Source organism: Salmo salar, chromosome ssa18 (assembly GCF_905237065.1).
Source record: "Salmo salar chromosome ssa18, Ssal_v3.1, whole genome shotgun sequence".
In the NCBI taxonomy this organism is placed as follows: domain Eukaryota; kingdom Metazoa; phylum Chordata; class Actinopteri; order Salmoniformes; family Salmonidae; genus Salmo; species Salmo salar.
This window is the reverse complement of record NC_059459.1, coordinates 34,481,967-34,495,522: the sequence shown is the minus strand read 5'-3', so window position 1 is coordinate 34,495,522 and position 13,556 is coordinate 34,481,967. Positions and strand designations below refer to the sequence as shown.

The 13,556-nt window shown below is 40.7% G+C and overlaps 1 protein-coding gene across 2 annotated transcripts in view; it reads left to right on the top strand.

The window, feature by feature from the left end:
* Positions 1–7,667, top strand: part of LOC106594014 (butyrophilin subfamily 1 member A1-like) — a 58,680-nt gene extending 51,013 nt beyond the window's left edge. Inside the window, exons 5-10 of one of the 2 annotated variants that reach the window (XM_045701814.1) lie at positions 2,966–3,082; positions 3,507–3,539; positions 3,672–3,692; positions 4,520–4,540; positions 4,775–4,795; positions 5,540–7,667. In XM_045701814.1, the coding sequence (XP_045557770.1) occupies positions 2,966–3,082; positions 3,507–3,539; positions 3,672–3,692; positions 4,520–4,540; positions 4,775–4,795; positions 5,540–5,628 (302 nt within the window). In that variant the 3' untranslated portion in view covers positions 5,629–7,667. The remainder of the gene's footprint in view (positions 1–2,965; positions 3,083–3,506; positions 3,540–3,671; positions 3,693–4,519; positions 4,541–4,774; positions 4,796–5,539) is intronic. The other variant, XM_045701815.1, reaches the window with a different exon arrangement.
* The last annotated feature ends 5,889 nt before the right edge of the window (positions 7,668–13,556 follow it).

The following is a 13,556-nucleotide window of genomic DNA, read 5'->3' as shown; positions in this document are numbered from 1 at the left end:
CTGTTGTTGATGTGTGATGATGTGTGTGTGGTAGTATTAGTACCAAACCCTGTTGTTGATGTGTGGTAGTATTAGTACCAAACCCTTGTGTTGATGTGTAATGATGTGTGGTAGTATTAGTTCCAAACCCTGTTGTTGATGTGTAGTGATGTGTGGTAGTATTAGTACCAAACCCTGTTGTTGATGTGTAATTATGTGTGGTAGTATTAGTACCTAACCCTGTTGTTGATGTGTAATGATGTGTGGTAGTATTAGTACCAAACCCTGTTGTTGATGTGTATTGATGTGTGGTAGCATTAGTACCAAGCCCTGTTGTTGATGTGTAATGATGTGTGGTAGTATTAGTACCAAACCCTGTTGTTGATGTGTGATGATGTGTGTGTGGTAGTATTAGTACCAAACCCTGTTGTTGATGTGTGGTAGTATTAGAACCAAACCCTGGTGTTGATGTGTAATGATGTGTGGTAGTATTAGTACCAAACCCTGTTGTTGATGTGTGATGATGTGTGGTACTATTAGTACCAAACCCTGTTGTTCATGTGTAATTATGTGTGGTAGTATTAGTACCTAACCCTGTTGTTGATGTGTAATGATGTGTGGTAGTATTAGTACCAAACCCTGTTGTTCATGTGTAATGATGTGTGGTAGTATTAGTACCAAAACCTGTTGTTGATGTCTAATGATGCGTGGTAGTATTAGTACCAAACCCTGTTGTTGATGTGTGGTAGTATTCGTACCAAACCCTTTTGTTGATGTGTAACGATGTGTGTGTGGTTGTATTAGTACCAAACCCTGTTGTTGATGTGTAATGATGTGTGGTAGTATTAGTACCAATCCCTGTTGTTGATGTGTTATGATGTGTGTGATAGTATGAGTACCAAACCCTGTTGTTGATGTGTTTTGATGTGTGGTAGTATTAGTACCAAACCCTGTTGTTGATGTGTAATAATGTGTGTGGTAGTATTAGTACCAAACCCTGTTGTTGATGTGTAATGATGTGTGGTAGTATTAGTACCAAACCCTGTTGTTGATGTGTAATGATGTGTGTGGTAGTATTAGAACCAAACCCTGTTGTTGATGTGTAATGATGTGTGAGTATTAGTACCAAACACTGTTGTTGATGTGTGATGATGTTTGTGTGGTAGTATTAGTACCAAACCCTGTTGTTGATGTGTGGTAGTATTAGTACCAAACCCTGTTGTTGATGTGTAATGATGTGTGAGTATTAGTACCAAACACTGTTGTTGATGTGTGATGATGTGTGTGTGGTAGTATTAGTACCAAACCCTGTTGTTGATGTTTGGTAGTATTAGTACCAAACCCTGTTGTTTATGTGTAATGATGTGTGGTAGTATTATTACCTAACCCTGTTGTTGATGTGTGGTAGTATTAGTACCAAACCCTGTTGTTTATGTGTAATGATGTGTGGTAGTATTAGTACCAAACCCTGTTGTTGATGTGTGGTAGTATTAGTACCAAACCCTGTTGTTGATGTGTAATGATGTGTGGTAGTATTAGTACCAAACCCTGTTGTTGATGTGTAATGATGTGTGGTAGTATTAGTACCAAACCGTGTTGTTGATGTGTGATGATGTGTGTGTGGTAGTATTAGTACCAAACCCTGTTGTTGATGTGTGGTAGTATTAGTACCAAACCCTGTTGTTGATGTGTAATGATCTGTGGTAGTATTAGTACCAAACCTTTTTGTTGATGTGTATTGATGTGTGGTAGTATTAGTACCAAGCCCTCTTGTTGATGTGTAATGATGTGTGTGGTAGTATTAGTACCAAACCCTGTTGTTGATGTGTAATGATGTGTGGTAGTATTAGTACCAAACCCTGTTGTAATGATGTGTGGTAGTATTAGTACCAAACCCTGTTGTTGATGTGTAATGATGTGTGTGGTAGTATTAGAACCAAACCCTGTTGTTGATGTGTAATGATGTGTGGTAGTATTAGTACAAAACCCTGTTGTTGATGTGTAATGATGTGTGGTAGTATTAGTACCAAACACTGTTGTTGATGTGTGATGATGTGTGTGTGGTAGTATTAGTACCAAACCCTGTTGTTGATGTGTGGTAGTATTAGTACCAAACCCTGTTGTTGATGTGTAATGATGTGTGGTAGTATTAGAACCAAACCCTGTTGTTGATGTGTGATGATGTGTGTGTGGTAGTATTAGTACCAAACCCTGTTGTTGGTGTGTGGTAGTATTAGAACCAAACCCTGGTGTTGATGTGTAATGATGTGTGGTAGTATTTGTACCAAACCCTGTTGTTGATGTGTAATGATGTGTGGTAGTATTAGAAGCAAACCCTGTTGTTGATGTGCGATGATGTGTGTGTGGTAGTATTAGTACCAAACCCTGTTGTTTATGTGTGGTAGTATTAGAACCAAACCCTTGTGTTGATGTGTAATGATGTGTGGTAGTATTAGTTCCAAACCCTGTTGTTGATGTGTAATGATGTGTGGTAGTATTAGTACCAAACCCTGTTGTTGATGTGTAATTATGAGTGGTAGTATTAGTACCCAACCCTGTTGTTGATGTGTAATGATGTGTGGTAGTATTAGTACCAAACCCTGTTGTTGATGTGTATTGATGTGTGGTAGCATTAGTACCAAGCCCTGTTGTTGATGTGTTTTGATGTGTGGTAGTATTAGTACCAAACCCTGTTGTTGATGTGTGATGATGTGTGTGTGGTAGTATTAGTACCAAACCCTGTTGTTGATGTGTGGTAGTATTAGAACCAAACCCTGGTGTTGATGTGTAATGATGTGTGGTAGTATTAGTACCAAACCCTGTTGTTGATGTGTGATGATGTGTGGTACTATTAGTACCAAACCCTGTTGTTCATGTGTAATTATGTGTGGTAGTATTAGTACCTAACCCTGTTGTTGATGTGTAATGATGTGTTAGTATAAGTACCAAACCCTGTTGTTCATGTGTAATGATGTGTGTGTTTTAGGTGAGTTATTTGATTACGCAACCCCATTGAGAATGGCCTTCATTGTGTTATGCTGTCTGGGAGCCATCACTGTGATTGGTTTATCTCTGGCTATGTACTGCATATGCATTAAGAAAGGTAATGGAGAGATGATATGAATGTTTCATTGTTAGAAATAAATGTCTGCAATGCTTTTTTCAACCTCAACACATTCACAGTGGTTGTATTCTATGGATACAGGATAATATACTACACCTGCAGGTGATTAACATGTTAACACTGATGACTGATTTTAATCTGCAGGTGATTAACATGTTAACACTGATGACTGATTTTAACCTGCAGATGATTAACATGTTAACACTGATGACTGATTTTAACCTGCAGGTGATTAACATGTTAACACTGATGACTGATTTTAACCTGCAGGTGATTAACATGTTGACACTGATGACTGATTTTAATCTGCAGGTGATTAACATGTTAACACTGATGACTGATTTTAACCTGCAGGTGATTAACATGTCGACACTGATGACTGATTGTTATTTTTCATCTGCAGGTGTGATAATAGATCAACTCAAACTGCAGCGGGGTAAGTAGTGGTTGAATTGTCCTTAACAAAGATTACACACATGAGTGTAAAGATTCACTAAACAGACTACAGCTTCTAATTAACATGTTAATGATCTTGTCACTGTCTTCCATCTACTCTACATATTTACAGATGACCAATCAAAGCAGGGGGGTAAGTAGTGTCTTCAGATCATCACTTTGCTACAATTATGTCAACCATTTTGTTTTTGGAGCACATTAAAGATGTACCTTCTGAAATTGGAATGATTTCATAGAACAGGATATATTGAGGCTGTAGCGGACCACTAGACTATAGAGAGGTGGTCTCTGATACACCTGGATCACTGATGGACCAGTCACATTAATGTTGTTGTTCTAGAACAGGATGTGTTGAGGCTGTAGAGGACCACTAGACTAGAGAGAGGTAGTCTCTGATACACCTGGATCACTGGTGGACCAGTCACATTAATGTTGATGTTCTAGAACAGGATGTGGTGAGACTGTAGAGGACCACTAGACTAGAGAGAGGTAGTCTCTGATACACCTGGATCACTGATGGACCAGTCACATTAATGTTGATGTTCTATAACAGGATGTGTTGAGACTGTAGAGGACCACTAGACTAGAGAGAGGTAGTCTCTGATACACCTGGATCACTGATGGACCAGTCACATTAATGTTGATGTTCTAGAACAGGATGTGTTGAGGCTGTAGAGGACCACTAGACTAGAGAGAAGTAGTCTCTGATACACCTGGATCACTGATGGACCAGTCACATTTATATAATTAAATTAAGAAGTGGTGGTAGGGTAGAATATCTTTATTGTAGAAGTTGTCTCACAGAGGTACGCTGGACTCATTAAAGTGTGTGGAACTCAATTAGGATTTGTGCCATCAGAGAAGTGATATGAGACAAGGAGTCCCAGAGAGAGACTACATCTTCTAGTGTTCATGTTAATGATGTTCTCACTGTCTTCCATCTGCTCTACATGTTTACAGAGGTCCTCAGGAAGGAGAGAGGTAAGTTGTCTCTTCAGATCATCACATTGATAACATATAAACCAATGTCTCTTCTATAGATGTAACATCTAGTGAAGTAGAAAACACATCATGTTGTGCATATTAATGTTCCCGGATTTTTATCTGATGTTGGAACTTTGATATAAGACAAGGAGTCCCAGAGAGAGACGACATCTTCTAGTGTTCATGTTAATGATGTTCTCACTGTCTTCCATCTACTCTACATGTTTACAGATGACCTCAAGAAGGAGAGAGGTAAGTCGTGTCTTCAGATCATCACTTTACTAGATTTATGTAAACCATTCTGTATTTTTTTGAGCACAGTGGCAATCGCTACATCCATTTTTTTTGTTATAAATACATTTTGTACCCATTTAATCTTGGAGAATATAACTTATTAATGATTAAAGAGATTACTTTAACTGTTGTACCCCATCAGAACCCAAAATATAACCTTGTTTAATCTCACTGATTGTAAACAAAGAAAATGTAAGCAAACACTATGTGGCCTCAAAACATATTTAAAACTATAATTTTGATACAGTATCATAGATGGTCAGTCCTTGCATTTGAGAGTGATATTATTTCTAAAGACCCTCCCTCAGCTTTTTACCAAGTCAACAGTGCCTTTTGTGCCATCACCTTTTGTTATTGGCTATGGCCAACTTCTGATTGGCCATAGGTGTTCCTTCTGTTGGAACAGTGGTATGAGACAAGGTCCGGGATTGACTGCAGGGCGCATTATAACACAGCACACTATAACAGACCTTTAAAATAATTTTAGGCTTGAGTTGACATGTGCAGTGTTAACCATGAATGTGATCTCCGCGAATGCCAATGGAAAATGCCTTTAAAAAGTATTTTGTCAGCTGTGAAGTGTCCTGCGGGATACTGCACATTGGATTGAATTGCGACCAAGGAGTCCCAGAGAGACTACATCTTCTAGTGTTCATGTTAATGATGTTCTCACTGTCTTCCATCTACTCTACATATTTACAGTTGACCTCTGGGCACAGAATAGTAAGTACTGTCTTCAGATCATCACTTTACTAACATCACTAGAACGACAAAAGTACAATTTTCTTTAATTTAACACTGATGGATCACTGATGGACCAGTCACATTTAATGACTGAAATTAAGAAGTGGTGGTAGGGTAGAGTATCTTTATTGTAGATGTTGTCTCACAGAGGTACGCTGGATTTGTTTAGGTGCGTGGAACTCAATTAGGATTTGTGATATGAGACAAGGAGTCCCAGATCATCACTTTGAAAGAATAATGTGAACCATTTTATACAGGCAATTCCTAATCCAATTCAAAACTTACCATGAGGCCACAGGTTTGCGATTCCGACGTCAGACACGCTTTCAAAGTAACCACAAAACAGGGAATCCAAAGCTCCGATCGTGTAACAACAAACAAATGTTATAACTTGGTGAAGGGCCTTCAACCTGTGGTGGTCTGAGTTCTCACCTGTACTTGCCTAACCAGCCCTCTGGAGTCTGGGTGGTTTGTGTGACTTGCCCCCATAAGCCACAAGTTTAGTATTTAGGCAACGGCTTCTCTTCCTGGGGTCCAAACAGTAAACAAAACAATAAAATAAATACTATAACACTACACAATACAATACAAAATATATAAAAAAGTCTGTCTCTTCACAGTCCCCGTTGTGCCGTAAGGTTTTCTTTTATTTGTTTTTAGTGCTTACTTGAGTTACCTGACGTGGCAGAGTTCCATGTAGTCCAGTTCTGGACCTGGGGACTGTGAAGAGACCTCTTGCTGCATGTCTTGTGTGGTAGCGATGAGTGTCATAACTGTGTGCCAACTGCTTGAACAGACAGTTTGGAACCTTTAACCCATCAACACCTCGCACAAAGACCAGAGTCATCCCCAGAGACAAAGTTTCTACTCTTTCTTGTCAATGTTTGTCTCTTGCAACTCAGTAAGATTATCTTTGGTCCACTTCTTCCAGATCAAGTCTGACATATGCTGAGGTTACAAAACATTAGGAACACCTTCCTAATATTGAGTTGCAACCCTTTTTGCCCTTAGAACAACCTCAATTTGTCAGGGCATGGACTCTACAAGGTGTCAAAAGCGTTCCACAGGGATGCTGGCCCATGTTGACTCCAATGCTTTCTACAGTTGTGTCAAGTGGGCTGGATCTCCTTTGGGCGGTGGACCATTCTTGATACACACGGGAAACTTTTGAGAAATCAACACAACTCATCTGACGTCAAAATCTATAGACCTTTATCCCTTTATTTTCTTTCCAAAACAATTGAGTGTGCCGACTCTGAACAACTTTCTCGTTAGCTCTCTCAGAACGACTTGACCTTAACCAGTCAGGCTTCAAGACTGGTGACTCAACTGAGACTGCTATTCTCTGTGTCACGGAGGCTCTCCGCACTGCCAAAGTGGACAATCTCTCCTCTGTTATCATCCTCCTAGATCTATCCACTGCCTTCGACACCGGGAACCATCAGTAGAGAGCATCTGGGTCTGCACCACGTTCTCTCACTATTGGTGTCCCCCAGGGCTCTGTTCTAGTTCCTCTTCTCTCTATACACCATGTCACTTGGCTCCATCATACCCTCACTCCTCTCATCACGGTTGACAACGTCAGTGTCGCCCTCCCAGAGTGCAAAGAACCTAAACGTGATCCTGGACAACAGTCGTTCTCTGCAAACATCAAAGCAGTGACTTGCTGCTGCAGGTTCATGCTCTACAACATCCGTACGACCCTACTTCACACAGGAAGCGCCACTGGTTCTAATCTAGGCACTTGTCATCTCCCTGGACTACTACAACTCACTGTTGGCTGGGCTCTCTGCTCTTGCCATCAAACCCCTGTAACTAAACCAGAACGCTGCAGCCCACCTGGTTTACAACCTTCCCAAGTTCTCCCATGTCACCCTGCTCATCCGCACACTCCACTGGCTTCCAGTTGAAGCTCGCATCCTCTAGAAGACCAGGGTGCTTACCTACATAGCAGCAAGAGGATTTGCCCTTCCCTACCTTCAGGGTATTCTCAAATGCTACACCCCAACCCAAGCACTCCGTTCTGCCACCTCTGGTCTCTTGGCCCTCCCACCCCAGTCCAAGTTCTTCTGTCCTGGCACCCCAATGGTGGAACCAGCTTCCCCCTGAAGCTAGGACAGCAGAGTCCCTGCCCATCTTCCGAAAGCACCTGAAACCCTACCTCTTCAAAGAGTTTCTTAAATAAGCCCCCCCCCCCCTTCTAGCTCTGACTTTGCTGATAGCTACTTTATTGAGGAAAAGTGTACTTACTATGCCTGTGATGTGTGGTTGTCCTAACTAGTTATCTTAAGATGAATGCAATAACTAAGTCGCTCTGGATAAGAGCATTGCTAAACAACTCAAATGTAAAAAAAATGAAAAGCAGTTCTTGACTCAAACTGGTACGCCTGGCACCTACTAGTCCCTGAACAAGGCAGTTAACCCACTGTTCTCCGGGTGCCAAAGACGTAGATGTCGATTAAGGCAGCCTCCTGCACCTCTCTGATTTAGAGGGGTTGGGTTAAATCGGGAAGACATTTCAGTTGAATACATTCAGTTGTTAAACTGACCAGGTATCCGCCTTTCCTTTTCCCTTTACTACTATACCACATTTAAAGACACTTAAATATTTTGTCTTGCCCATTCACGCTCTGACTGGCACACATGCACAATCCATGTCTCAATTGTCTCAAGGCTTAAAAATCTTTCTTTAACCTGTCTCCTCACCTTCATCTACATGGATTAAACAAGTGACATCAATAGGGATCATAGCTTCACCTGGTCAGACATGGAAGACATGGCAGGTGTTCCTAATGTTTTGTGCACTCGTGTATATTGCGCTTGGTATCATCTCCTTCTGGCATAAATCCTTTGGCATTAACACTTCAGTGGGAATAGCTGGCTTGGTTGGTTTGGATAGGGGAGAGAGGCTCCAAATCATTAGGGTCACTAGATGTTTTATTGCTAGGCCTGTCATTTATGATGGACTCTACTTCAGAGCAGGGTCTGCAGTCCATCATCCAGTGTCTCCTGAAGCAGTATGGCACTGAGAACCCTTCTGATTGTCCTTATCTGTCACTCCCAAATACCACCATGGTGAGATCCAGTGGGAGGGTTAAAGATCCATGTGATGCCTTTTTAGAGCACGGTGTCCTGTATCTGAGCATTATCCAAGCCCTGAATTGCTTCCTTTAGCTCATGCTCTGCTCTGACAAGGTTGGTTTCATTATCCAAGAGGATAATCTTCACTTGTCCTCTCCTGGCAACAAACCTTCTGGTTGCATTTATGCAAGAGTCAGTTTCCAATTAATGTGTCACTTCTATATGTACAGCTCTTATATTCAGGCATGTAAAGATGACTCCATACTGCAGACGGTTCCTCTGACACGCTTTATTTCAAACGGGCCAAAGTCGACGACCATATTGGAGAATGGTGGTGTCCACGGAGAGAGACCTTTTAATCAGTGTTCTCCTGTAATGGGAGTTCCAACTCATCAACTGTGGCAGATGTGAGATACATGCCTGGTATGGGGACTGGTTTTAACCTGTCTGGGCTAGGGGGCAGTATTTTCACGGCCGGATAAAAAACGTACCCGATTTAAACTGGTTACTACTCTTGCCCAGAAACGAGAATATGCATATAATTAGTATATTTGGATAGAAAACACTCAAGTTTCTAAAACTGTTTGAATGGTGTCTGTGTATAACAGAACTCATATGGCAGCCAAAAACCTGAGAAGATTACAAGCAGGAAGTGGCCTGTCTGACAATTTGTGGTCCTTCTGTTGCATCTCTATCGAAATTACAGTATCTCTGCTGTTACGTGACACTTTCTAAGGCTTCCATTGGCTCTCTAAAGGCGCCAGAAAGTGGATTGGGGCATCTGACGTCTCTGGGCAAAGTACAGGAGCACTGTTTGTTGGTGGACTGCCTGGTGGCTCAGAGACAGGAGATGCGCGTTCACGAGACTTGGCAATTTTTTTTTTTTCTTCACCTGTTTGAATGAATACAAGGTTGTCCGGTTGGAATATTATCGCTATTCTACGAGGAAAATCACAAATTGATTTTAAACAGTGTTTGACATGCTTCTAAGTACGGTAAAGGAACATTTTGAATTTTTTTGTCACGAAATGCACCCGCGCGTTACCCTTTGGATAGTGACCTGAACGCACGAAAAAAACTGAGGTATTTGGATAACTATGGATTATTTGGAACCAAAACAACATTTGTTGTTGAAGTAGAAGTCCTGGGAGTGCAATCTGATGAAGAACAGCAAAGGTAATCCAATTTTTCTAATAGTAATTCTGAGTTTACTGAGCCTCGACGTTGGCGGGTGTCTGAATAGCTAGCCTTGATGGCCGAGCTATGTACTCAGAATATTACAAAATGTGCTTTCGCCGAAAAGCTATTTTAAAATCTGACACCGCGATTGCATAAAGGAGTTCTGTATCTATAATTCTCAAAATAATTATGTATTTTGTAAACGTTTATCATGAGTAATTTAGTAAATTCACCCGACATTTTGGGTGGGTATGCTAGTTCTGAACATCACATGCTAATGTAAAAAGCTGGTTTTTGATATAAATATGAACTTGATTGAACTAACATGCATGTATTGTATAACAATGTCCTAGGAGTGTCATCTGATGAAGATCAAAGGTTAGTGCTGCATTTAGCTGTGGTTTGTGTTTTTGTGACATATATGCTTGCTTTGAAAATGGCTGTGATTATTTTTGGCTGGGTACTCTCCTGACATAATCTAATGTTTTGCTTTCGCTGTAAAGCCTTTTTGAAATCGGACAGTGTGGTTGGATTAACGAGAGTCTTGTCTTTAAAATGGTGTAAAATAGTCATGTTTGAGAAATTGAAGTTATAGCATTTTTAAGGTTTTTGTATTTTGCGCTACGGTATACCACTGGCTGTTAAATAGAGTGGGACGTGGACGTCCAACCTAGCCCAGACAGGTTAACTTCTATGCGGGACACAGCCAGTGAAGTATCAGGGCGGAAAAAACAACAAAATGTAATAATTCAACTTTCTCAAACATACGACTATTTTACACCGTTTTAAAGACACACTTCTCGTTAATCTAACCACATTGTCCGATTTTCAAAAAGGCTTTACAGCGAAAGCAAAACATTAGATTATGTTAGGAGAGTACATAGACAAAAATAATCACACAGCCATTTTCAAAGCAAGGACATGTGTCAATAAAACCCAAAACACTGCTAAATGAAGCACTAACCTTTGACGATCTTCATCAGATGACACTCCTAGGACATTATGTTACACAATACATGTATGTTTTGTTCGATAAAGTTCATATTTATATCCAAAAACAGCTTTTTACATTGGTGCGTGATATTCAGAAAATCTATTCCCACCAAAACGTCCGGTGAATGTGCACATCAATTTACAAAAATACTCATCATAAACGTTGACAAAATAAATAATTATTTTAAGAATTATAGACAGACTACTCCTTTATGCAACCGCTGTGTCATTTTAAAATGGCTTTATGGAGAAAGCACATTTTTCAATATTCTGAGTACATAGCTCAGCCATCACGGCGAGCTATTCAGACACCCACCAAATTCGGGGCAACCTAAACTCAGAATTAGTATTAGAAATATTGTATTACCTTTGCTGATCTTCGTTAGAATGCACTCCCAGGACTGCTACTTCCACAAGAAATTTAGTTTTTGTTCCAAATAAATATGGATTATGTCCAAATAACTCCGTTTTGTTCATGTGTTCAGAGCACTATCCAAAGGCATAACGCGCGAGCGCGGTACCAGAGACAAAGTCTAAATGTTCCATTACCGTACTTAGAAGCATGTCAAACGCTGTTTAAAATCAATCTTTATGGTATTTTTTATGTAAAATTGCGATAATATTCCAACCGGACAATAGCGTATTCATTCAAGAAGAAAAAGGAGGGGCGCGCTCACGGGACCGAGCATATCCAATCCCTTTGTTGCCAGGCGGACCACTCAGTAACTGAGCTCCTATTATCTGCCCAGTGACAGGAAAATGCTCAAACCACTTTCTGAAGGCTTTAGACAGCCAATGGAAGCCTTAGGAAGTGCAACGTCACCCACAGACACTGTAGCTTCGATAGAGATTCAAAAGAACTACAATTCTCAGACTTTTCACTTCCTGCTTGGATTTTTCTCAGGTTTTTGCCTGCCATATGAGTTCTGTTATACTCACAGACACCATTCAAACAGTTCTAGAAACGTTAGGGTGTTTTCTATCCAAATCGACTAAGAGTAGTAACCTGTTTAAATTGGGTACGTTTTTCATCCGGCCGTGAAAATACTGCCCCCTAGCCCAGACAGGTTAATGATGGCCTTACACATGATGGAAACACAGTGAACTTGACTCTCTCTATTCATCAACAGATAAGTGACAGTGCCATCACTGCAAAGCCTTTGTCCAGGATGTCTGCCATGAAGTTGGTGTAGTCCTTACAGGACTAGGGATTCTTTCCTAGTTTCCATTTCAGGATGAGAGCACGCTGTACTGCCACACAGCAGTTGGGAAATTCAGCATCCTCATTCCTCAGTGAGAGGCAAATAATATAGTGACCACACACCAGCTTGGTTGACAGACACTCCATGATCTTCTCTTGATATAATATAGTGACCACCCACCAGCTTGGCTGACAGACGCTCCATGAAGAGATCATCTTATCTTGATATTTCAAGCTGCTCCTCATGGTGGTGCTCTGGGAAATCATGCTTGACCTGTTGCTGCAGCAGCTCTTCCAGCTCTACCGCAGAGATTCTGCGTAACATTATGTGAGACCGCCCATAGTTGGAGACATTCCTCTTAAAAAAAAAAAAAAGCCCATTCACAATCCAGACCAGAGTGGTTTTCACAGGTGAATGAATGGCTGCTGTTTTACGCTCTCCTAACCAATTGTACTATTGTGTGTTTTTCACGTTATTTGTAAAAAATAAAAGTACTTGTCTATTTTTTACTACTCATCTTTTTTTACTTAACATGTCTTTTTCTTAAAGCTGCATTGTTGGTTAAGGTCTTATAAGTAAGAATTTCACTGAGGTCTACACCTGTTATATTCGTCACGTGACAAATAACATTTGATGATTTGAGGGGGTGACTTTCCCCTTTAGACGCCCATTCACAATCCAGACCAGAGTGGTTTTCACAGCGTATGGGCCATCTTCTTAGCTGTTTATGACCATCCATGGCTCCATTGCCTGAGGTGTGTTTGTTCTAATCAACAATACAACTTCAGCAGTCTGCTTGAGATGCACCTTTTCCAAATATGGCCATTGGTTCACATCTGTCTGGGTAGGAATTGGTGGAGGCTGGTGGGAGGAGCTATAGTAGAATGGGCTCATTGTAATAGGCTGGAATGGAATAAATGGAACGATATCAAACATCAATCATATGGAAACCACATGTTGGACTCCATTCCATTGATTCCACTCCAGCCATTACAATGAGCCCATCCTCCTACAGCTCCTACCACCAGCTGCCACTGGTGGGAATGTTCTCCTTAGTTACAGGGATTTCCTTCTGTGTAAAAATGTCAGAGTTCCACAAAACTGCTGTCATCAAGGTTGTTCATTTCCAAGCCAGAGAAAACAAAAATACTCCGGACTTCCTGCTTGTTGACAGTCTTGAGAAAAATGTCCGTTCTTCTTTCCGGGAACTTGACATCTTGAAGCAGTGATTCTGTACAGAATGTAGCTGTACTGCTGTACGATCTAGAAAGGTATATGGTTCCACTCTAATTTCTTTAATTTACCCCTCCACAGGCACAATGTCTAGGATGAAATCAGGATCACCGGCCCAAGTGTGACTCCCAGCATCTCCATCTACAGTGGGGGAAAAAAGTATTTGATCCCCTGCTGATTTGGTACATTTTCCCACTTACAAAGAAATGATCAGTCTATAATTTTAATAGTAGGTTTATTTGAACGTGAGACAGAATAACAAAAAAAATCCAGAAAAACGCATATCA